Source organism: Aulonocara sp. 'chitande type north' Nkhata Bay, linkage group LG3, assembly GCF_057382095.1.
Source record: "Aulonocara sp. 'chitande type north' Nkhata Bay isolate Kocher_YH1m ecotype deep benthic linkage group LG3, A_spYH_male_GT1.1, whole genome shotgun sequence".
In the NCBI taxonomy this organism is placed as follows: Eukaryota; Metazoa; Chordata; class Actinopteri; order Cichliformes; family Cichlidae; genus Aulonocara; species Aulonocara sp. 'chitande type north' Nkhata Bay.
Genome location: NC_141346.1, coordinates 33,269,016 through 33,295,308, shown reverse-complemented (window position 1 = coordinate 33,295,308; position 26,293 = coordinate 33,269,016). Strand labels below are relative to the sequence as shown.

The 26,293-nt window shown below is 43.2% G+C and overlaps 1 protein-coding gene and 1 non-coding gene across 3 annotated transcripts in view; one reads left to right on the top strand and one right to left on the bottom strand.

Moving 5' to 3' along the window:
* Window positions 1-26,293, bottom strand: part of htr2cl1 (5-hydroxytryptamine (serotonin) receptor 2C, G protein-coupled-like 1) — a 234,614-nt gene that overhangs the window by 29,622 nt on the left and 178,699 nt on the right. The window contains exons 4-5 of one of the 2 annotated variants that reach the window (XM_086277081.1): window positions 25,352-25,527; window positions 4,800-5,829 (exon numbers count right to left, since the gene is read on the bottom strand). In XM_086277081.1, the coding sequence (XP_086133207.1) occupies window positions 4,800-5,223 (424 nt within the window). In that variant the 5' untranslated portion in view covers window positions 5,224-5,829; window positions 25,352-25,527. The remainder of the gene's footprint in view (window positions 1-4,799; window positions 5,830-25,351; window positions 25,528-26,293) is intronic. The other variant, XM_086277090.1, reaches the window with a different exon arrangement.
* trnak-cuu (transfer RNA lysine (anticodon CUU)) lies at window positions 1,334-1,406 on the top strand. The gene has a single exon. It is a non-coding gene; the product is annotated as a tRNA-Lys (tRNA).

The following is a 26,293-nucleotide window of genomic DNA, read 5'->3' as shown; positions in this document are numbered from 1 at the left end:
TACAGGAGGAGGATAGAGGGCTTCCTCAAGGACAACAACCGTCGCCAGGTGTGGAGAGGCATCCAAGCCCTCACTGACTAAAAAAGGCCCGAGCCTGTATGTCTGTATATGACATATGATAGATGATAATAGGCCTTCTCTGGCTGTGTACATTGGCCTTCTTTCCAGTTTCTTAAAGCACAGACTTTGATGTGTTGAGTTAATTCACTGTTGGGGAAAAATCCGTTTTTTTAAACATGTCTTCTTCAGGAATCTATGTTTCCAGTTTGTGAGCAGAGAAATAGCCTTCAATGAACACTTTGATTGAGTTGACCTTGCATGTCATGCACTTTTTTGGCTGTGTTTTCCTGTCTGTGTAATCTCCTCCTGCCTTAATTTAGTCCATGAGATATCATTTCCTTTCTCTTGCCTTTGTTCCATCTCATTTTCATCCTTACCTAACCATTCTGCCCTCCCCCACATCAATAATTCATAGTTTTGGGTATTTGTTTTATATTTGGCCATAAGACTTGAAGTGAGATACCTTCAAAAATGAGCAGTTTCCTCGCTTCATGTATTATCAGTGTTTTATTATCACGTCTACTGTATGTTTTATCACTGAGCAAACAGAGACCTGAGGAAGGGAAGAAGCCAAATGAATCTGAATTACATTCAGTTGAGATGGCACCATATCTCCCTCCCGTCATAATGTCTCAATGTGGAGGAAGGGAAAACATGGACAAATTGCTGAAAAGCAGAATGGAAATTAGATCGCGTCTGCAAAACAGAACAAATTATCCTGAAAAACAGAACCATAAGTCTTACCCAGAAGAAGACCTCCGTGTTCTTGCTGTTGCTTTTTTAAACTGTCCTACCAAGAGGAAAAGCATCAGATATTTCTGATAAGTTAAAAGATTTTCACGTTCCTCCCCTCTACTCACTTAATCAATTACTGGTGCAGCTGAAAAAGTTAACTACACAGCAACAAAGTTTGCATACAGGAGAGACTTCAGCTGTGTATGAAAGATGGATGCCCCCACCATGATGAGCAAAGTCCTGTTGTGAAGTGTTGAGCTGTTCTTCTTTGTTGCCGCTGCCTTTGTGTTTTGACAGAAACAGAAGGTAACGAGACAGGTTTGGAACTGGCGTGCAGTATCTCTCAGTGTCTCACACTGAAACTAGCAACTGACACCAAAAGAATCACCAAGAAAGCATTTATTAAAGAAAACCAAGCAAGCTGAAGGGCTGGGACTGTGTTTGGGTTTCGAGGAATGAATATTCGCAATAACAGCTTCCACATCAAATCAGACAGAGCTTTTCTTGCAAGTAAATGCACAACAAAAACACAATGCAGGCCCGGCTAGCTCAGTCGGTAGAGCATGAGACTCTTAATCTCAGGGTCGTGGGTTCAACCCCCGCATTAGAATTTTAGGACTTTACAGTCTAGTATAAATAATTAACATAAAGTCTGTCTAATTGTGGAAGCTGTTACTGAGAAGGTATAATAATCCACAGTTCCTCCAGTGTGCGGATTACAAGCTGGTGGCTTAGTGGTAAATGACTGGTACTTGATAGGAGCTCTTGCAATGACTTCTTACCACTAGCCTCACTCACACACAGAAGCTTTATTAACCAAAAGTTCACATTCAGAGGATTCATTGACTCCCAAGAATTTATCAACATGCAGACTACAGAATGTGAGGATTCAACCAAAAACCTTCACAATTAGGAGACAACCTCCACTCCTGAATCCACACTAAGATTCAGTATGATGCCCAAAGAATCTTGTTTGTCAGCACCTTACATGAGAGTAAACTCACATAAGTTCTGTCTTGATAGAGAAAAGAGAAACGCCCCACGTGAGGCTTGAACCCACTAACCTGAGCTTAAGCATCTCATGCTCTACTGACTGAACTAGCTGGTATTTTTGCTTGGAGTGTGCAAATTGTTTATCTTGTGTGGAATAAGTGAGCTACCATGGCTCCAGACCTTTAAGAATCTGTGGGCAAGGTACTCATTTGCTACAGTATTATTATTGATAATTTGCTATTATTAATCTCTGGTTGTCTTCCTCAGTGTGTCTTTGTCCTGCCTTCCTCCTGTCAATCCAGCCGGTCATGGTAGATGTCCCTGCCTCCCTCACCCTGGTTTTTCTGGAGGCTTCTTCCTGTTAAAAGGGAGTTTTTCCTTCCCACTGTCGCCAAAGTGCTTGCTCACAGGGAGTCATATGATTGTTGAGGTTTTCTCTGTATTATTGTAGGGTCTTTAACTTACAACACTGATACTGATATTGAACACTGTGTTCTCCCCCCCGATGCACCTGTGTATGAATATTAGCTTGTGTAAGTGCTTAGGCACAGAAAAGAGGCAATGTGTGAACCGGTAGTTGAGGCTTGTAGTAAGAAAGCAGTGTAGAGTGTGGAGTAGAAAAGATCTATGTAAGTTCTAGTACACTCTGTAACGGCAATACATGATTCATGAAGACCTTTATCCATGGATAAATGGTGCACCATTTACACCCAACAGAAGACACAACAAGTTTATGTCTTTGTCTAACTGGAGCCCAGATGCAACAGTTGGTGTTAGCTGGGTTTCTAGAGATTTATCAGAGATGCACGATTTGATTATGATAATTAAACTCATAATTCCTGTCCAAGAACATTTATCTAATCATTTTATATTACATGACAAATTGCCTGCCGGTATTTGTGTGCGTGTATCCTTGCTATTTTAAAAAGCCTATGCTCCATCAATTTAATTTAATCATCTGGCAATTCCAATTAAAGAAATGCAAACACATATTCTCTAAAAGCTCTGTGTGTGTGTGTGTGTGTGTGTGTGTGTGTATGTGTGTGTTGTAATTTTCCTGATTTTTCTGATTTGTTTATTGCTGCACTATGAAAGCTTCCTGTGTGTGTAAGCACCATAAAGGTAATGAATGTTGGCATTACAAATAAAAACATAAATCAAGTATTTAAACATATCTTTACACACACACACACACATCAAATCCATTTTGTGCTTGGCAGGTCTTTACAGTAGAATTATCATGAAAGAGCTGTTAACCTTGAGCAGATAAGCTTTCTCTGCACCTTTTTTATTATAGTGCACATGACACACACACACAGTCATCATCACCATCGTATAAAAGTCTTTAAGGCAAAAAGCTCAAACACTGAAACACACACACACGTTTTCTTTCATTCGCTCGCTGATGACTTGATGACATTAACCCTGAATGACATGCAATGACTTCTAGGTAAAATATAAAAAAAGGTATATCGTGCACAGCATCCCTGAAAATATACCTTCATAAATGTCCTCACGTTTCTCAGATTACTGAACAGATTAATCAAAAATCTTTAAAATATGGCTTCATACGATTGGAAGTATGATATTAGCCAAAAAACATAGACACATTTATTATAAGGCGCTAAGAGTTCTTGGAAGCCGGTGATGTGAGCACTGAGAAAGAATGCTGTCACTGAAACCTGTAAAGGTCACCATCTGTTTATCTACATCTCTGAAACAGATTTTCTCACTGACTATCAGCTCTGTGATCGTCTCTGTGATAGTGACATTTACAGGTATGAAGTAGGAAATGTACCTCCCTCCTGAGGCGTTCACGTCGAGAGCTAGCTGAAACATTAGAAGAAGACAGTCTATCTTTAATCGAATGTTTTCACACGTGCTTGGGGAATGCACATATCCTATTATGCTAATGTGGGCGTTCATGCAGAATCCTGGCATGGACACTGGAAGCAAGAACAGCAGTAAAAAGCTGGTATGAAATTGCAATTATTAAGCTGGCATCCTCCGGCTTTTGATTCACTTGCAAAATAACAGTGTGCGCCGTCTCAGAGAAGTAATAATCATTTCAATAACTGCACGGAAAAATGTTTTTTAATGATGGCAGGCGCATGTCAGTGTGCTGACAACAGCTGGCAAGTGGGTGGATATTTGAGATCAGGTGCAGATTGTCTAAAGATTGAGATTTATAGGGATGAATCTGGCTTTTTATTATTAAAGGAGGGGCTGTAAAGAAGTGAATACATAATTACAAACACTTAAGGAAAGTGGATCATCTGTTTTGCTATTCTTTCAAAGTCGGTACGAGTAATTTACAAGTTCCTTTTGACTGTACTGAGCTTACTGAGAATGTAGGAGTAATGTAGTTTCTCAGTTTGCAGCAATTTTTCCACCTTCTCTTTGATTTTTCAGCCTGAAGCTACAAAACTAGAAAAGCGTCATTTAAATGTTTAAGTGGTCAGTTTATCTTCACTGCAAACACTAATTTACTAAGTTATCCTAAATGATATCAGCTGGTCTGATCACAGGTTGCACTATGTCCGTGAACACATCCGATCAAGTGCTGAGATCACGGCACACAAAGATGATGATTGACTCTTGAATCATTCTTAAATGGCTAAAACAGAAAAAGAAAAGAAAAATGGAAAAAAAAAAAATCAAAGATACAGAAAGTAAAATGAACGACTTTTTTTGGGTGCTGTCAGCGTTAATCTCGTTAAAATGACGTTAACGCCATAACCGCATTTACGTGGCAAATCTCCATTAACTCGCTAACGGAGATTTGACGCCTTAAATGCGGTTATTGCATTAACGGCATTTTAACGAGATTAACGCTGACAGCAATAACATATATACTTACATATAAACCAAACCAACTCATCCAATTGTTCACTGATGTTTTAAAGTTGCGTAAGACTATAAATATGCTACTGTCAGCAGAGATGAGTTGTGAATTTTATTTGTATATAAGTGTTTCATGCTGATGTCATTTATGGGTACCATAAACTTACCATAGAGGATGTTGATAAGAGAGATTGGCATAACCAGGATCCCTACGAGCATGTCCGCTACAGCCAGTGACCTCAGAAAGAAGTTGGTGGCATTCTGGAGCTTCTTTTCCAGCGACACCGCGAGGATGACCAGAATGTTTCCGCCGATCGTCAGCGCAATGATGACGAGTATGAGCAGTGCTGGCCAGTTCTTCTCTTTGATAACCGCCCTGCTCACAGACTCCTGGGTTGTTAAATTATCCAGACCTAAACTCATGCCGGAAGCACCACCACCTCCGCTGCTGCTTCCAAGTCCTATCCCCCATGGGAGGGTTTGATTGAGATCTAAGGGGTTGTTGCTCGGCCAAGCCATTCGACTCCCGACCTCCAAGGAGGATGTGGTTGTCCCGAACCCGCCAAGAAGAGCCCTTGCTGGGCCACCCATTTCAAAGAGAGATTACTGGAGATTGGACAATCTGCTTCAGAAGCATACAGAAGAAGAAGCTGCACTCAAAATTAAGGGACACTTCTCTGAAGGATATCACCTAAGAGTTGATCAGATGGGATGGGAAGAAAGCAGGATAGGGAGAAATCTGGGGGATTGTGAATGACAGGGAAGCTGGGGCAGGGGGATAGGGAAGAAGCAGCTACAAGGGCTCTTGGTTTTATTATTGTGTTTTAATAAATCTTGCTAGTTCCAAACAGCCTCAAATTGTTCTGTTAGGCTTGTATCTCCCATTACTGGCCAACAAATCATTGCCAGGGAGTTCTCAAGGTATATGCTGAGCAAAACTGTCCCGAGTTGCTTTTTGGTGTTCAGCCACATCTACATCCAAGTGGAAGTGAGACTTTAAGAGTTTTTAATTTAGAGCTGGAAATTGGATGACTCATATCCATGGCTCCGGGCCACCATCGTCCTCTGTCCACCCAATCGCTGTAGTCCGTTTGCCACAGGGTGTCAATCGGTTTCAGTATCTGCATTCAGCTTTGAACCTTGCTGTTGTGAACGGACATATCTGAGGTGTTTATCCGAGATGATGGTGAGGGCGAACTGCGGAAAGAAGCAATGGAAGAAAAAAAAAAGAATCAGATCATCTAATTTGAACTTCCTGCATGCACAAGTTGTTTTCACCCAGTCATTCATGATTTGAGAATAAATCAAACCTCTCTCTCTTACATTCCTTCTGGTCTGTCTTGATATATTCTTGATATATCCCCCCTTTCCGATTACTTTCCTTCCATCCATCTACTCCATTAACCCACTCCTCTCCCTCAGTCTTACTCAATAAATTTCCATGCTTTCCTTCTCTAAATCTTTTGAGCTTTCATCCATTTCTTCTTCCCTCTTCAGCCATCCATCAGCGCGCCCACTCAAATCTTCTTCTGTCCTGCATTTTCTCCGCTTCCTTTGCCCTCCAAGTGATTCTCCACCAGACTAATTTAGACTTTGTCCACACTCCTCAAAAAAAGGTCTGAAAAGAACGTTAAACATTGTACTCATTCAAAAATATACTAAAGATAAAAATCCAACACATCCTTCACATCACAGCATGTGTGTGTGTGTGTATGTATGGCTCTCCTCTCTATTTACCCTTACCAGTCAGGCAGCTTAGTGATTTAGCACCTCATAAATGTCTTCAAGGAGAGGTGGAGGAGTCAAAGTTTATGTGTGTGTGATAGTCAGCACGCGCATACAGTGAGTCTTTGCCTGTGAAGAGCACAAACGACCAAAAACCATTGAGACGTGTTCCCGTTTGCGTGGGATGTTTAAGAATGAAATGCGAATAAGTGTGTGTGTGTTTATTTTTGTGCTTTTTTCTTTCTACGTTCCCATGTGTCCACTTGTGAGTGTGTATTTTGAGATGATAAGCGAGCACATCTCCAGACGCAACCAAGCCTCCAGCTGAGATATTTTAGTGGGCGGCGAGTCTATGATAATATCAGGAAGGATAGAGTATGTCTGTCCATATTTTACTGAATGCTACATACACAATAATAAAAACTGTGCTTCTTTGTGGGTGTGGGTCTGTTAACATTTGTATTGTTTAATGTGTGTAAGTGTATTCATTTGTCTCTGCTTTGCACTTATTTGTGTAAATTGCTCTGAATGCAAATGAACTGTCTAGGTGCGATTGAGTGCAAACACAATAATTCATTCAGATTACTGTTGTGTGTGTGTCTGGGTGTGTGTGTTCCAACTTGTGTTGTTTATAAAAACAACCCATCCTCGTACTTAAATGACAATTAGGCTGATAGTAACCAGCACCTGTTTTCACACCTTGGCTCATGTGATTAGGCAGATGATCAATAGAGGGTCAGCAACCCTCTTATGGACACTCCCAATAGGGCTTAAATAGGGCTCTCCACCTCTTAGAACTCAAGAAGCTTCTTGGGCGAGAGGTGAAACGTCTTCAAGAAACTTAAAGATGATGATGACCTGGATGACTGAGAACCTTCAAAAACCCCTGAACTGAGTCTAAAGTAGATGCCTACCAGTTTACCTTGAACCACACCCTCCCCAACTGGTCTTTTATCATATTGAATGCAGTAATTGGACCTTAATGTTTTTTGTTTGTTTGTTTTGCTTTCACTTATTATACGTAAACACTTCTTTTCTCATTTTCCACTCAACTGACAGGATGGCACATTCTTATTCCCAGGGTGGCTGGAAATAGGAATGTGACCCATTTGGGGTCATCCTATAACAACCTGTCTAACCTGACCAGTTGGTATCATTTTTCAGCTTGTTGGGTTAGTGTTGGGCCGATGGGCTGATTAGTGGGCAAGTAATGTACTAACCAAAATAAGGCTTTGTGAGGGATGCACTGTTGTCTGAAAAAAGCATGTATTTACTACCAGGCCACATGCCAATCAGTAGTATCCTGTGCTCACTTAGTCGCTACAGTTGCCCGCCTAAAAGTTGAGAAATGGTTATCTCAGGTCCCGCCCATTTTACATTTTACATTGTCAGGGGTTATTTGCAAGTAGTGCAGTCGCTTGAAGTTGATTTTCTGTGGTGTGTGGTTGCCAGGTCGCAGCCAATTGATTCCACTGTGGACGCAGCTTTAGGCATTAAAATCTGCTGGGTTAGGTTTAAAAAATAAACGCAACAGTTGCCATGGCTTATAAAACACTTCTTTCTGGTTGCCATGGTGACACTTGCTTTTTCTACAGAACATACGTGCTTTTGGGACAAAACATATTTCCCACTGAATTGCATGACTTACAAATTTGTGCTCACTGACAAAAGTGTAGTTCTTTCATTTTTTTGGGTGACTATTTCACAAACTCCTGAGACTGAGCTGGGATGAAGTCACCTCTTTGAAAGTGACACAAATAATTTCTTGTAATTTCGTATATCTCTATGGGAAACATGCACTTGCTATTTCACAGGTGTTTGGATGCTGCAAAGAACTAAAACAGGAGCCCGCATGTCTCACTCTTTTTAGGTGTGGTTGCCTTTCATCATACCAGAGCATGACTGCCTGTGAGGTTCAGTTAGGTTTTGCTGTGCTTCATCCAAATACCAGTATTACTGAGGACCCTCTAAACATTTGGAGTGAGCTATAGAGCCTAAAGCGTTGGCACAGTGCCCACTACAGTCCAGCTGCACCAGTTCGTGCTCTTTTTGTTTAAATACATTCCTCCCTCAAGTTTGTGCTCTATATTAGACACTTCTTCTTCAGCTCTCAGCGAAGGCGGTCACACTTTTCTCCTCTCCTCCTCACCCTTATCTTCCCTGCTTAGCCTCTATGTCATTGTCTTGTCTTGTGTGCATTACTTTCCAGAGGTGTGGACTCGAGTCACATGACTTGGACTCGATTTTATGACTTTAGACTTGACTTGAAAAAATGTTCTAAGACTTGTGACTTGACTTGGACTTTTACACCAATGACTTGGGACTTGAATTGGACTTGAACCGGTTTACTTGAAAAGACTTGATATTTTACCCCAAATATAAAATTTAACATGCATATTATATAGAGATTGAAAATGTGACGTCATTCACGGGTAGAACCGCAAAGGATTCTGGGAACTCGTGGCAAGCGGTACTAGCGCACGCAGGCTTTCAATTAAAATCAGTTATACAGCGATAAAAAGAAACACAAAAATGTCAAGAAGCTGTTGTATTATTAACTGCAATAGCCGGTCGCATGACAGCCACGGGAAGCCGACGGGTAAAGAGATCGGTTGTTATCGGATTACGTCGTTGAAGAGAAATTGTTCGAGCCATGTTTCCGAAGTAACAAAGAGGCGACGGGTGGCCTGGATTGCAGCCATTCAAAGATCAAATATAACGTCCCAGAAACCTCCAGCTCAGGTTAGTCTGCTCCAAGCATTTCCACAAAGGTCAGTCTGCTGTTGTAGTTAATACGTCATTTTCATAACATAATTAGTGATATAGGTTACAAGCAAGTCTGGCGCTGAGCAGAAATTGTCGCGCTATGCTCCTTTATTTATTGTGCATAAATAGTGAATTGTCCTGACACAATATTGCGTTTCGCTTCTGTTATTATGGTACATTGACAAAAACATATACTTTTATTCACAGGATAAAACAGTTGTTTTGTATCACTAATTGCCCAGTACGATTACAGCATACAGTATTATTGTCACTGCTACATTTCTGTGATGCTACCAGAAATTATTTCCACTGCTAATTAATTACCATTGAGCTCAAAGGTCCTATTAATAAACGGTTAACGAATGTGTATTTATGAAGACGATTTGTGAGACTGGTAAACTTATGATACGTACGATGGTCTTTACTTTCTACACGGTGCATTTCAAGGTCCTGCACCCATCCGTCGGTAAACTGTACCTGGGCTTGTTGCAGTGACCTGAAGTTACTAAACTTCATGAGTGTATGCACTCACTCCAAGAACCGTATGATTATAAATATGCATATAAATATGCTACGATGAGATAGCTGACTTCATCTAACTAGCAAATGTTGTCCAGGCTACGTTGGTGATACAGTTTTTTTTAAATGTGTATGATATTTTTGTCATGCGATTTTAAAGCCAGTCCTACAACCGCATCCAAGAATAACATGCAGCGTATCTCAGAACTGTCGGTGAAAATTATTCTTGGAGCTAGGTTTAATTGAGCTGCATTTTAAAGAGGTGCAATTTCACAATTTGTGTATATTTTCTAAGTTCACTATTTTGTATGTGTTGAGAAAAACACAGATTTTAAAATTACATGGTCTAATATTTACATTTAGCATAACTGCAACATGCTTTTTTTCGTTTTTTTTTTTAAAGACTCGAAAGGACTTGAAATTCAAAATTTCAGACTTGTGACTTTACTTGGACTTTTACACCAGTGACTTGAGACTCGACTCTGACTTGCCTGACATTACTTGAGACTTGAGGATAAAGACTTGAGTCTTACTTGAGACTTGCAAAACAATGACTTGGTCCCACCTCTGTTACTTTCCCTGGAATAGCCTCCCACTGTCGTCCTCTAAAACCTAAAAGAGAATTATGGATTTGATCAACTGGTCTCTGAATGCTATTGACACCCTTTTCTCAACGAGAAATCTGGGCTCGGGAGAGCCTGAGTGCCCTGGAGGGACTTTCCCTGCCGGATACACGATGGACGGGTGGCAGAACTGGAGGTTCATGTGCCTGGCGGGACTGTCGATCGAGGACGCTGAAGATATCTATCTATTCGGAACCGTGATAACAGGGTTCATGCTGATCGGAGTTGGCTTAGCCCTGGTTTATCGGAGAAATAAGAGAGCGGAACCGGCTGTTCAAACCCCCCCAAGGCTGCCCGCTGGAATCGAAATGGAACGAGGCGCAATCTCTCACAACGAACGTAATATGGTCAACACCTTGGAGACGCTTGCAGCTGCTGTGAAGGCTCAAAACAACACCATTGAGCGTATGGGGGGATACATCAGAGAGAGGCCTGCTCAAAATGAGACCCTTGAGCGACAGTTGGAAGACATCGCGGAACGGATCACTGCAGCGGTGAGGTCTCAGAATCAAAAGAATGATAACACTATAGGCATAGGCACTCACTCATCCCCCCTCCCTTTCCAACGCCTTCGATGCTTGTTTCCTGCGAGGGAACACGGCGGGTCTCTGTGCCGCGCTGGAATGGTAGCGCTGTGCAGGGCGGCTGCTGTGTTCGCTTCGGATTACTCCTCACCAACCACCCACCCCTGTGGCTTGTCATGTCTTCACAATGTTGTGCTGTGGACATTTATGTGCTTTTTTGTGCAGAGGAGTTTTTTTGTTTCCTGTTCTCATGCTGTCCTACCATGGAAGCACAGCATGAGTAGGGGTCTCTTTTTTTCCTCTTGTACTTTCCCCATTGTAGTGTACATTTGAATGTTTTTTCTCTGATTCTACCAATCTCCGACCTGTATCCCCAAGTAATGTTTGTGCTATATGTGTAAGGTCGGGGGGGGGGTCCCATTTCACTGCAGGGCAACCTGCATGTGACGGATAAAGCTTTGATTGATTGATATAAGGAAACTTTCTGCATGCAAGTGCAATAAGGACAGCTGCAAAGATCTCCATATCTTTAAGTCTCTAAAAGCGTTGCTGACTGGTCTCTAGGTCTATGTGACTAAAGTCTGAGAAAACCTGCCCCAAAGCGTTGGGTTTGTTGCGTTTCCAAAGAGAAACTTTATCACAAATTTTAATACTGGTGGGACAGTGAGGCATCAATGCCCAAGAACACCTTGTAACACTCATAATGGCAGTATTTGATATCCTGGGGTTATAACACATTAGAAAGGAGCACTCTTTCCTCTCTCTCTTACACACACACTTTTTTATAATGGGACTGAAAAAAGAAGAAAAAAGAAAGAAAAGCACACAGTTCGTGAGTCCATTTTCTTTGTGGTGTATTTGGGGTCATTTTGGAACATACTCTACTTTCACATGCCTTTGAGCAATTTAAATTATTTAACACAGATATTTTCAGAGCTTGGGCACAGGTAGCTTTCACACCAGATACCATATCCACTCTTCCAACATGGCTAGGGCTCAGTATGCTGACATGCGGTAACCACACAGCTCAGGCAATCTAGACTTTTGAGGGTCAAACATGCTCTACCACAGTGCACATCATCTGTCATTTATTCCTGTCATGTAACTGAGTTTATCTCATTTATTCATTTTTGGTAAACTGAATGAGTTTCCAGTGTAACAAAACTCTGACACATAATGTCTCACAAAACCACAAAGTGGAATCATTGCATTTTTGCTACATCAGATGTTTGTGTTGGCTCTCAGTCATCCGGGTCACGGTCGACTGGACCTCTTAGAACTGAAGAAGCCTCTTGGATGGGAAGTGAAACATCTTCAAGAAATTGAAAGAAGTCCAGTCGCTTTCTTGGAGATGCTCCAAACTGTTACTTCAGTATTTTGTTTTGTTTAGAGATGTACTACATGCTACACTTATGTAGCTAACATATTAACTAAATATGTCGAAATGCTAGCTATCAAATGGCAAGGTGTAATTAAGTGTATAAACATTGCATTTCGTTTTTCTGGGGGTTGCTGAAATGTAACAACATCATAATATGACATAATTCAGCTTTTGTGGATATGAATTAAAGGTTGTTGTGTGCTGTTGTGATATTAAAACAATGCAAAGCTTTTATACGGAGCATAAATTAGGTGCCATTTAGCCCATTGGTAGGTGGGTGCTAGGCAACATAATGACTTTGCTCAACTCCTGAATAACTTCCATGGTTTTGTGATCACAGCTAAGCTAATGAAACAACCAAAGTTAGGTTTAGTATTTTGAGTTTAGAAAATGAAAAACGGTTGTTTGAAGCATAACAATGAAGGATGTTATCTGTTTTCTGGGGAGGATAGATTTTATATATGATACCAATATTAATGACTGCCTCTCCCATCAGACCAAATCATCATGTAATCTCACCACCATTCAGCTCCTGGTAGGGCTTTAGCCTGGACTATGGGGCCATATTTTATAGATTTGAAGAGCAAGACAGGGAAGACCACATTATAGAGGAGGCTACTACAATTTATTGATTATTTCTCAGGACAACATAAATCCAATGAAACTGCTGAGCTTGTCTTTTCTTGACTAAACCAAATAAACAAAAAAAGGTAAACAGCATCGTAATAACGTGCGCTTTAAAATTCTACCCTTGGAAAATGAAAAAGGCAACACAGAAAAACCAACGCAACTTTAAATCGAGTCGAGGGAAGAACTATACGTGTGATTACGGATTGTGTGTGAGTGCGTTTGTCACCAGCGCGCTGCTTTGTGTGTAACGGACAAGCTGCTTCCTATCGCCTCCTCTATCAGCATAGTTCACAGGAAACTAAACAGCACTGCAGGCAAGCCATTTAACTGGCCTGACAAAGCAGCAATATGTCACAGAGAGAGGGAGAAGACGACGAAGAGAGGGGAGGAGGAAGAGGAGAGGAGGAGGGAAGTTGGACAAAGCAGTGATTGGGGAGATAAAGGAAAAGTGATTGAAAGGAGAGGAAAGAGATAAAAGAGATGAGAAAGCGAGGGAGGAGAGACGCGCACGAAACCATGAGTCACGCCGAATGAAGCCAATTTCTCGACTCCACACGACAGTAACTTGTTATTCTACCAGTGATTATCTTTTTATCTGGAAACTCGAGTGAAAGCACACAGTTCATTAGTTTCAAACCAAAGATGAGATGCGGGCCTCAGCTAGCCAATCACATCACATGTAGATTAGGCTTATATTTGGTGTTGTGACTGCAGAACGCATTCCGGCCCTCATCCTGGAGAGAGTTACGCAGACACGGCTGGGGACTCGCAGAGTCGTGGCACAGGCGCCGCCGCGGTCGCTGGCGCTTTCCACCGTGGGGAAAATAAAACTGCCGCTGCACTTCTGTTTGTTTAAGCCATTTCTGCTCTGCGAGATAAAACAGCAGAGGGGGGAAAGCAAAATGGGATGGGGGGATTTTCTTCTTATTAATGTGCCCTACAAAGCAAACACTAACTGCCTTTTTTGTTTGGTTTAAGGTTTAACATTTAAGCGTTTATGTTTCCCTAACAATAGACAGTGTCAGCTATGTATTTACCAGCTATATGCTGGTGAATGCCAACTTCTGTGGCAACATTTTGTACTGAGGCAGCAGCAGGTGGTTCGTCTTCCCTCTTTTCTCCGCTCACAGGTCTACTTTTATTTGCTTTGCAGGATAAAAATAAGAGTAGAGAATAGTTCCTGCTGCCTTTAAAGTACATCGGATTATTTTGGTGCTGTTGTGAAGTAATTGTAACCAAAGCTATTGTTCCTCCTACTTCCTGGCTACCTTAATCCTTGGAGGGTTAAGTTGCCAGAAATGAGAAGTACCCTGACCTTCTTTTTAATAACTGGAAGACTCAAAATGGTCTCAAAATATGCTGACACACACAGCCTTCCCATATGGAAAAGAAATATAAGAAAAACTTATAAAAGACTTGCATCAAATCTTATATCTGTTTTCACTCTTGTATGCTTTACATACAAGTTTCACACAAGACAGATACAAACTTTATAAGATTTATATATATATCTTTTACTGTAACGGATGCTATCTTGTGTTTTGAATGTGGGAAGAAAACCTCAGGAACAAGCCTCATTTCTCCAGACTAATAAATGTAATAAATGAGAGACAGCACTGAAATAAAATAACTTTTTGCAGAGTTTTTATGGAAAAACTCCAGGATAAACCTGTGTCAATTTTAAAAAATGATCTCAGTTTAGCGTTGTGTGAGCTGTAGCCTTGGCAGCATAAAACTGTAATCCAGAAAAATGGAGTCTAGGATTGGAGGGATGTTTGAATGCACTTTGCAGAAGATTCTAATTAGATTTTTTTACATGTTCTTTTTCTTTTTAAATTACAGATTTACTTTGCTAAAATTAGAAGTTCAAAAATAGATAAAAAATACCAGATGGCAGATTAAGTGAACCCCTCCCAACATCTGCTGTCTGGATGTTTGTGAGGAACCTTGGAGTCATTTTTAAGCAGAGCTTTTCCATTAACCTGCACGTTATACATTTAACTGAGCCTGCCTGTTTTAATAAGTGTAGCTGAGATATAATGTACGAATTGTGAACATTCTCAAAACTGTATTGTACATAGGTTATACTTTTTTATTGTGTGAACTTTATTTTTGTGGAACTAAGGTTCCGTGTGTTATTGTTGAAGTGGGACATTAATCAGTGTAACGCCACCTGCGGCCACATTGCGGGTGTGGGGTTTCCTAGCCAGAGCTGTACGGACTCCACACTGGTGAGGCACGCTTTCTGTAGCTCTTCTCCCTGTACTAAATTATCCATATAAATTCGGTGTATTTGTCTTTGTTAAGTATTGGCTCCTAGGGTTAAAAGCTCTCAAAGTGTTTTCAATCGCTTTGAGTGAGAAAAATGATATTTGGAACTGCGCTTTATCTGTTGTATCATCTGTTTGTGTGGAACTGACTTGTGTTAAACAGGGTGAGGAGAAGCCTGCTGCCGCTGTGTGACACTGATTTTGCTGCTGCACTCTGTTTTATAGGTATGTGTAAATGTGTAGTTTTTGTTTTATGTGTATAATGAGCTCATGTCCCGAGGCTGTGCTCTGAGCAGTATCTTCAGCCATGTTGGGAAGAGTTAAAAAGTTGTTTGAATATGTATTATGCAATTGACCTATTTTAATGGGAATTTGAATGTTATACGTTATTGTTAGTGATTCCATAATTGTCTCTGTTTTACCCCACTGTAATATTTGATTTTGAAGTGGCGGTTGTGAAAATTATTATTTTGATAAGTTGTATTTTCTTTTATATGATGCAAGCAGAGCTGTACGGACTCCACACTGGGTGAGGAGAAGCCTGCTGCCGCTGTGTGACACTGATTTTGCTGCTGCACTCTGTTTTATAGGAATAAACCCTGTTTCCAGCCAGTCCGTGTCTGTTGTCACAACGCAGTCGACCATTTCACATCTGCTACATAAAAGTGGTGCCGTGACCCGGATGCATCTGATCAGCCGCTGCCGATCGCTGAGGTTGAGCTGAACACTTCCGACACCTGTAATATAAGTAAAATTATTCTGTGGGTCAGCAAAAAATTTCCAGTGTTCTGTTAGTAGGCATTTCTCCCAGTTACACCTGTTAGAGTCTAACTGAGCCGTGTTTACTTGTGTTGTATTTTTCTGAGTGATAGGTATTTTTGTATTCCTTTTGTTTCTGATCCCCTTTGTAGTTATTGCTAACCTCCTGTAAGCAACATGGCTGGTAGGGGCCAAGACTCCTTTAACCTTTTCACGCCAGTCGCTGGGAGAGGTTGGAGACTGTCTGGGGCAGATGAAGTGAGAGACAGGTCTATAATGTCGCGTGATGAGCCAGCAGAGTCAGATGACATTATTCGAAATAAAGCTCATGAGCGCCAGTCCTCAACCCCTGCTTTGAGCGACGACAGCACACACAAAGAGCTACGTGAGCTCATTGGTGAATTGGGAACCCAGATAGGTGAATCAATCGCTAGCCGGCTACTATCCAGTCAAGTCCCACTTGGTCCAAACCAGACAGCTCCAGCCGAGTCCCCCAAAGTTAAGAGCCCTGACACCACTCTCGACCTCTCCAAAGTGAACTTAGTGGTCCGACAAGATATCAAAGACCCACCTATGTACAGAGGTGATGATGCGGATAAGTACTCTGTTCATGAGTGGATAGACATGATGGAAGTGTACTTAGAGAAGAGAGGGTTGTCTAGAGCCGTGCAGGTGGATGAAGTCTTAAACCACCTCCTCGGCAGAGCTAAAAACATTGTTAAGGTGGGTTTGAAAAGTAACTCATGTTCTGGTGTAGTGACCAACCCTGAGACCATCTATGCCATACTCAGGCGTTATTTTAGTGATAGTCCTGGCTCCTGTCAACCACTGGCTGACTTCTATGCCACCCAAGCAGTTGCAAAAGAGACCCCAGTAGACTATTGGGTGAGGCTTAATATCGCTGCTGAGGCAGCTGACAAGCATTTACAGCGTCAGGGAGGCAAAATGGAGAACATGGAGGCAGAGATAGCCATGATGTTTATCAGAAATTGTCCTGATCCCAGCCTCGCCTGTGTTTTCAAATGTAAGCCCATCAGTAAATGGACAGTAATGGAGGTTCAGGAAGCCATTGATGAACACCAAAGAGAGTGTCATGCAAAAAAGAAGAGCCTGGGCTCTGCCAGACCCCATCCCCTCCTCGTGGCCACTGCGACAACCACAAGCGAGTCGCCTGAGTTTGAACTGAACCATGCCCAAGTAGGTACAGTAAAATGTTCCCAGGACAGCCCGGGTAAGGCTGCTGGAGCTGCCGCTTCAGACCCAAGTGCTCTAGACCGCGTGCTCAGTATGCTGGAGAGGGTGTTAGAGCACTCCAACCAGCCTGTCCACCCCGTAATTAGACCACAGCCTCTAGCCTCAGCCAGGTTCCCTTCGTGCCAGGTTTGTGGCAATAGCTCACATTCCACGCGCACTCACTGCATGAGAGAGAGGAGATGTCTAGGTTGCCTGGAGGTTGGGCATCAGAGGAAAGACTGCCCCAGAGCAGCTGAGCCCATTACCCAGCAAAATAATCCCCAGGGAAACTAGGGTGCTTGCACTTGAGAGGGGACAGTGTGAGCGAAGAGTGTGAAACCCTCAATCCCAGTGATGACATACAGACTGTATACAAAGAAAGCCTGAAGTGTGCCCCACCTGGTACTGTTGTACTTTCCCAGAATATAGTAAGACTTGATGAGGCAGACAGCCTATTTTACACGAATGCATTGGTGAATGACAAAGTCTCTTTGCAGGCCCTTCTTGATACAGGTTCCATGGCGTGTACCTTGAGCGAAGAGGCGGAGCGAGAGTTAAAGAGCGCTGGGGTCGCATTGGAATTAAGCGACACTCGTACCGACATTGTGCTAGTGGGCTGTGGTGGAGTTCAGGTTAAACCCAAGAGTATATGCGAGTTGAAAATGGAAGTGTATGATTGTACGTTCAGAGTGCCTGCCCTAGTGGTCCCCGGTCAGAAAGATCAGTTGATTTTAGGGACAAATGTTATCAAACACCTCCTCAGACACTTCAGGCTGTCCCCCCATTTCTGGCAAGTCCTGAGCAAACCCGAATCAGCAGAAGCGCCTGAAATAGTGCAGTTTCTGAATATGCTGTCTGGCATTAACCGGTGGAGGGGTGACAAAATGCCAGATGTCATTGGCACTGTCAAACTAGCTCAGGCAGTGACTCTACTCCCCAAGCAAGAGCACCTTGTATGGGGCAGACTGCCAGCGTCATCACCCCTTTCCGAGGGCAGCGCCATTCTGGTTGAACCACCAAAATCGCAAACTCATAAAAAAGGTGTCATTGTCTGTAGAACTGTGGTTTCTATGAGTGGCGATAGGTGGGTCCCTGTTCGAATCCTGAACACATGTGATAAGCCTATCACATTGAGACGAAACGCTAAGGTAGCAGATGCTTCCGCTTGTGTAGCTGTTGAAGATCTCGAAGTGGCTTCTGACCAAAACCCAAGTGAGACCCTTAGGGTCCAGAGCCAGACAGTGTGTAGCGACGCACAGAGTAGCCCTCCCTCCTGCCCTAGCCTGCATGACAGCTTGCAGAAGATGGGGTTGGAAGACCTAGACCTCGACTCTTGTGAAGTCTCAGACCACTGGAAGGCTCAGGTACTGCAACTGATCCACAGGTATGAGGATGTCTTTTCCAAGGGTAAGCTGGACTGTGGACTGGCAAAGGATTTTGTCCATCGCATCCATCTGTCTGACGACAGGCCGTTCAGACTTCCCTATCGGCGCGTCCCTCCAGGGCAGTACCACAAGTTGCGACAGGTGCTCACAGAGATGGAGGAGCGAGAGCTGATCCGCAAATCCAACAGTGAGTGGGCGTCCCCACTGGTACTGGTGTGGAAGAAGAATGGAGATCTCAGAATATGCGTGGACTACCGCTGGTTGAACGCACGCACAGTCAAGGATGCCCATCCCTTGCCCCACCAGTCAGACTGTCTGGCAGCCCTGGGAGGTAACGCAATTTTCAGTGCCATGGATCTCACCTTTGGCTTCTACAATATTGAGATGGCAGAGGAGGACAAAAAGCTAACGGCCTTCACAACACCAATGGGGCTCTACGAGTTTAACAGACTCCCCCAAGGCCTGTGCAACAGCCCGGTGAGCTTCATGCGTCTCATGATGGGCATATTTGGCGACCAGAATTTCCTAACCCTGCTGTGCTACCTGGACGACCTGCTTGTTTATGCACCCAATGAAGCAGAGGCTCTCAGGAGGTTGGAGATTGTGTTTAGCAGACTACGTGCCCATGGACTGAAGCTGGCCCCCAAAAAATGTCATCTGCTCCGAAGGAGTGTGAGATTTCTGGGCCATGTTGTGACTGAAGGCGGGGTTTTGACCGATCCTGACAAGGTTAAGGCGATCACCGCTATCTCAGAGGCTGATCTCATGATGGAGGACGGGGTTACGCCATCCCAGAAGAAGATAAAGTCGTTTCTGGGTATGGTAATGTATTACCAACACTTCATACAGGACTGTTCTAAGATTGCCAGACCCCTTTTTACCCTGACTGCCGCTCCTAAAGGAAAGAAAGTAAATGCCCGAGGTGCTGCTTCTTTCCGGAGGCTCAGCCCAAGTGATTGGAAGAAGGAGCATGTTGACTCGTTTGAACGCTTGAAGGCTGCACTCCTTGACTCCGTTGTGCTTGCTCACCCTGATTTCAACAAACCATTTATCTTGTCGACAGACGCTTCACAGGACGGCTTGGGTGCTGTGCTGTCACAAGTCCAAGAGGGCGAGAGTAAAGCACGTCCCGTTGCATTTGCCAGCAAGGCCCTCGCCCGTGCACAGAGAAACTATCCCGCCCATCGCCTTGAGTTTCTGGCACTAAAGTGGTCTGTCTGTGACAAATTCAGCCACTGGTTGAAGGGGCATAGCTTTACCGTCTGGACAGACAATAACCCCCTAACATATATTCTCACGAAGCCCAAGCTTGATGCATGTGAACAGAGGTGGGTGTCAAAGCTGTCCCCCTACGACTTCAGCATCAAGTACATTCCTGGCAGTAAAAATGTCGTTGCAGATGCACTGAGCAGGCAGCCATTCGTTCACAACCGTGTTAGTCAGAGACTCATGACTGAACCCTATGCAACCCTGTTAGAGGAGTCGCAACAGGTCAAAGAAATCTCGGTTCAGGATGCATTCAGGCTCAGTGCCAACCACCAAAGTGTTGAGTGTTTGGCCCCTGCAGAGAGCCTAGGGTGTTGTTCCCTGACTAATGATGAAGTTTCCGCAGTCTTCGCAGGCCATGCTGAGTGGGACCAAGGCTCAAAACAGAGAGCAATCTCCTGGTTGACTCAAGAGCTAGATCGGTTTCCCTCACTAGGCCAGAACACCTTGTCTGCCTTCTCGCTCCAGGAGCTACAGGAGGAGCAGAGAGCAGATGTGACACTGTCTCAAGTCATTCCGTTCGTCGTACGTGGTCGGCGTCCATCACGTAGAGAAAGAGCTCACCTGTCGCACAGAGCGCAAAAGACGATGAAACAGTGGGAAAAGTTGAAAGTGTTGGATGGTATCCTGTACAGAGTGAGCAAAGACCTGCTCACTGGCAAAAAGCGCCATCAGTACGTGACCCCATCCACATTAATCAGTCAAGTCCTGTCAGGTGTCCATGATGATGCTGGCCATCAGGGCCAAAGCAGAACTCTGTACCTAGCCAGGCAGAGATTTTTCTGGATCAACATGGAGCATGACATTCGCGAGCATGTCAAGTGCTGTAAACGTTGTGTTGTCAGCAAAACACTCGAGCCTGAGGGGAGGGCTCCTCTTGAAAGCATTAAAACTACCGGTCCTCTTGAGCTTGTCTGCATAGACTTCTGGTCCGCAGAGGATCACAGGGGCAAGAGTGTGGATGTTCTAGTAGTGACTGACCATTTCACCAAGATGGCCCATGCTTTCCAGTGCTCAGATCAGACGGCAAAACAAGTTGCGCGCCAGTTGTGGGACAGATATTTCTGTGTCTATGGCTTCCCTCAAAGGATCCATTCAGACCAGGGCGCCAATTTTGAGAGTGAGTTGATCCAAGAGCTGCTGCAAGTGGCCAGGGTGCAGAAGTCAAGAACGACACCTTACCACCCTATGGGTAACGGTCACACCGAAAGGTTTAACAGGACCTTGGGAAATATGATCAGAGCCCTACCTCCGAGGGAGAAGCACAAGTGGCCTCAGATGTTGCAGACATTGACCTTTGTCTACAACTGCACCGCTCATGAGTCCACTGGTTACGCACCGTTCTTCCTAATGTACGGGCGTATCCCCAGGTTACCAGTGGATGTCATGTTTCACAATGTTGCAAGGGACAATGATGTAACAGACTATGACAGTTATGTAAAAAGGATGAGAGATGACCTCAGAGAAGCACTCGCATTGGCCCAGACTAACACCGGAGCTAGTCAGCAGCGTCAAGCAGACCTGTACAACAAAAAGCAGAAAGGTGTTGACATTGAGGAAGGAGATCGTGTCCTTTTGGCAAACAAGGGCGAACGGGGTCGTAGGAAGTTAGCTGATAGGTGGGAGTCGACCATCTACACTGTGATCTCCAAGAACCCCACATGCCACACGTATCGCATCAGGAACGTCAAGAGTGGACAGGAGAAAGTTGTCCATAGGAACTTGCTTTTGCAGGCTAATTTCCTGCCCATAGAGTCCGAGGGCGAACCAGAGATGTCTTTTGCCAGTGAATCAGAACTCGGCCAGGAGCAGAGTCAATCTGATGGAGAATCCCCTGTCGCTGATCCTGAGGACGATTGTACTGAACGCACAGCCCGTTGGGTGGCTCAGATGACGGATGACTGTGTCCCGGCTCCTAGAGGACCCCAAGAGTGTGACAGTATTGGAGACAGTGTCTGTGCGCAGTTGGATGATGAGGAGCATCAGGACAGTGACAGTGCCAGTAGTGAAGTAGCTGCTTACCCTGAAGTAGATGATGACAACAACAGCAGGGCTTGCACTACCCCAGTTGAGGAGGGAACACTACCAAGTATCAGTTACCCTGAAAGTCAGCCAGTCAGCGAGGTTGGGAGCCTCGTGAAACATGGTGGTGTACCCCCAAGTAATGCAGCAGGCCAGATCAGGACGAGAGTGGGTCGAATAGTGAAGCCTGTGAATAGGTTAATCCAGACTATGAAGCAAAGAAACCTACAAACAGGCAATGTAGTGAGCAGCTTTGCCAAGAACTTGTTTCTGTGAGGGCTACTTGTTTTATATGTTGGGTGATTTTCATGTCAGATGTTAACACCTATTTTGAGATTGTCTTCAGCTCAGAGTACTATTCATCATATAGTAGCTGTTACCGTGTTGTTTGTTCAGGATAGTGTATAAGGCACTTTCTCTTGCGAGTAAACATTAGGGGGTCTGGCCAACTTTCTTCTGTTTACTTTCCCCATGAGTTGGGAAACATATTTGTTGCACGTATCACCGGGTAGTGAATTTCCAGATCACTGACAGTTACGAATTGTTATATGTGACGCTCAGTTGCTCACCCTTACCTAACGGGTTTTGAGAAGTTCAGGGGGGAGTATGTAGCTGAGATATAATGTACGAATTGTGAACATTCTCAAAACTGTATTGTACATAGGTTATACTTTTTTATTGTGTGAACTTTATTTTTGTGGAACTAAGGTTCCGTGTGTTATTGTTGAAGTGGGACATTAATCAGTGTAACGCCACCTGCGGCCACATTGCGGGTGTGGGGTTTCCTAGCCAGAGCTGTACGGACTCCACACTGGTGAGGCACGCTTTCTGTAGCTCTTCTCCCTGTACTAAATTATCCATATAAATTCGGTGTATTTGTCTTTGTTAAGTATTGGCTCCTAGGGTTAAAAGCTCTCAAAGTGTTTTCAATCGCTTTGAGTGAGAAAAATGATATTTGGAACTGCGCTTTATCTGTTGTATCATCTGTTTGTGTGGAACTGACTTGTGTTAAACAGGGTGAGGAGAAGCCTGCTGCCGCTGTGTGACACTGATTTTGCTGCTGCACTCTGTTTTATAGGTATGTGTAAATGTGTAGTTTTTGTTTTATGTGTATAATGAGCTCATGTCCCGAGGCTGTGCTCTGAGCAGTATCTTCAGCCATGTTGGGAAGAGTTAAAAAGTTGTTTGAATATGTATTATGCAATTGACCTATTTTAATGGGAATTTGAATGTTATACGTTATTGTTAGTGATTCCATAATTGTCTCTGTTTTACCCCACTGTAATATTTGATTTTGAAGTGGCGGTTGTGAAAATTATTATTTTGATAAGTTGTATTTTCTTTTATATGATGCAAGCAGAGCTGTACGGACTCCACACTGGGTGAGGAGAAGCCTGCTGCCGCTGTGTGACACTGATTTTGCTGCTGCACTCTGTTTTATAGGAATAAACCCTGTTTCCAGCCAGTCCGTGTCTGTTGTCACAACGCAGTCGACCATTTCACATCTGCTACATAAGCACAGAAATTATTATAACCTGTAAGTACTTATTACTGTTTTAAAAATTTCCTGAAAAGCTTTTGGATTTTCCAAAACGTGACAGGAAGAACACTGAAAACTGCCACCTTGTTAAATCCAGAACTGAAGTGAAAAATCGTATTCCTCACATTCAATGTCCTGCACGATCAGGCCCCATCATAACTTCAAAATGTCACATAACCCCAACAAAACACTCAGCCTTGTGTGTTCTGTTGGGGTTTGCTTGAGTTTGCTTGAGTTTCTAAAAACTGAATGGGAGGCAAAGCCTTCAGCGTTTTGGACTAGCTGCAGTTGGCCAATTAATGTAGCGGTAATGCCAGAATAGAGGCTATTATAGAAGTCGAGACGAGATGAGATGAAGGCATGGATCGCTTTCTCAAAATCTCTGAAGCCACTACTGTATGACTTGATGCGTCAAGCTAAAGCAGAGATGAGTCACCTCAGTTCTTCAGACTGAAGAATTCGCTTGGGTAAGTGACGAAACATTTCTCCCACTAAAACATTACATCCAGATTAACAGCATCAACTTTTTGGGACTGCTGTAGAGCGTTCGATTTTATCCTTACTGTCCCAGCTTGGGTTTCACCCTTAGTCTATGTAGTGGAATTACGTTGTTGCCCCTCCCTGAGCCTTCCTATCAATAAAAGGGAGTTCTTCCTTCCCACCATTGCCAAGTGTGACTCATAGGAAGCTGATTGTTGATTGTTGTGGTTCAATGTGTCGTGATCTGTCGGGAATGCAGATCATGTGTTGGAAACTGGAGCCAAAAGCAAAAGGTTGATGATAAAGTACAAAATAAAGACGAGGGAAAGGTGACTGAGACACAAGTGGAGACGCAGCAGAACTGCATTAAACCAAGGAAGCAAAACAAACCACAATGCACACGAGGTGAGAGATCACCAAAATAAAACAGGAAGCATGACCGCTGAGACTGAGCTAAACAAACACGAATGCACGATGGACCACATACAGGGGACGCTAGGAAGAACATACAGAGACAAGACTAAGATGAACACGGGAGGGGACTAACTAAGAGCTAGAAACATGAATAACTAAACAATTAAACACTGAAAATACTAAACTACAGGAGATGTAACAGGAGTTCTCGAATAATACATGAAAAGGAAACTTAACAACCTAAAGATACTTAAACAGAACCTGAAAAATCAAACACCAAAAAACTTTATTTGAAGTTGTAGAGTCCTGACACTGCATATATCAAAGTGAATGAACAGTTAAAGAATTGCTTTTGCACGAGTGTCCCAGGACAACAGGAAGCAGCACTCATCTGCCATGTTGTTTTTAGAATCAGAGGAAACCTGTGAATGGGTTCACAGCTTTCCACAGGTGGTTCTGTGAATGCAGACTCTACACAGGGATTTACTGAAGCTTGAACCCAGGAACATCTTGCTTTAAACGGTACTAATCACTGAGCCACCGTGCGTGAAATTACAGTGCAAACAACTATGCCTTAGTTGCTACTGAGAAAACCTCCCAATGCTTTAGCACAGTTGAGCTTTATCTGGCAGACGTTACTGTTCTTAGAGTGGATCATAAACCATCACAGTTTGAGACCTGCACAACCATTAGATCAGATTCTGTGGTTTTTAATGGCTTTTTGTATTTTGCCTACATTCCTGCTCAAAACAAATTGCCGTTCATTAAACATTTTATGTGCACTTCAAGGGCAGACGGGTTTTTTTTGCTTCCCGGAACGAGCACGAACATAGTGAGAATTTAAAACAGAGGAAGTTAAATGAGTTGACTGTGTGTTAGGTCACTGTTGTGCTGTAGGAACACATCTTCTTCATCCACAAATTTAAAGCCAAATCAACAAAACTGGGAGAGTTTTTGCCACAAAAGCACAGAAGCGCTGCATCGCAACTACAACTTTGAAGCGGGTTTATTGAGAAATATTGAGCAGTCTGAGCTGTGCAGGTGGAGGTGTGTTTTTTCAGTGTGGTAAGGGCACAGAGGAAGAAAAAAGAAGAAAGAAATGAAGCTGCAGAAACAATGCGGAGAAAAGAGAGAATGTAAAGACAGAGAGCAAGAGCAGCATCGGTAAATCCGGTCACTTACTTCTACCTCACCTCCCAATCGATGTGCTTGACCTTTTCTGTTCTCTCGGTTATCAGCAGTGGCGAGTCTCTCCGTCGTCGCCTCTCTCTTTGGCTCTCCCTCCTGCTGTACCAAAACCTCTGTCATCTGTCACTCCACGCCTCCGGAGCGAGGGATCAGCAGCATCATCCATCTGCCTGCAGTGAAAGAGGGAGGAAAAGGGCAAAAAAAAGGAAGAGAAAAATGAGCTATTGACTTTTTGATGCTCATTTGTAAAACATTTCAGTTCAAAACAGAGGTAAAAGTGAGTGAAAACACAAAACCACACTAACTCCTACACACACCCACACTCCAGCAGCAACACCACAACTGAATGTACCATTAATCGTCGGTTCTTTCATCCAGCAGAAGCACAGTGGCACTGAATAAAGACTTATATAATTTTTAGGAGCTAGAAACATTAGAAAAGCAGGAAAAGGCACTTAGTTAAATATCTGTTGTGTAGTATGTTATGTGGAATAAATTGCAAACATGGTACAGAGCATCAATTTTAACTGTGTGAAATAAGATAAATCCTATTTAGGGCTCTCTGTTTGCCTGTGTTACTAATGTTGCTGTTCAGTACGTGAGGATATTAAACAAACTCATCTTATGTCGTTAGCCTCATACGACTCACATTGATCAATGACTGGTGGGCCGGACCAGGGGAACTCCCCTTTCTGTCAGTAAAAGAAGTTTGTCTACACATTTAATCCCTGAGATATCTTAGTATAAGAAAAATAAGCGCAGGTTCAATAGTACATTTTAGTTTTTCTACATATTAAAGAAATACTGCTGTAGTAAATGAAGAAACTGCTGATTGCTCATTTGCCAAATGGTCCTGTAATTATAAAACTGAAAATCTCTGTTCTGTTATTTGTTTTTTGTCTGTTTTTTGTCTGTTATTTGTTTTTTGTCTGTAAA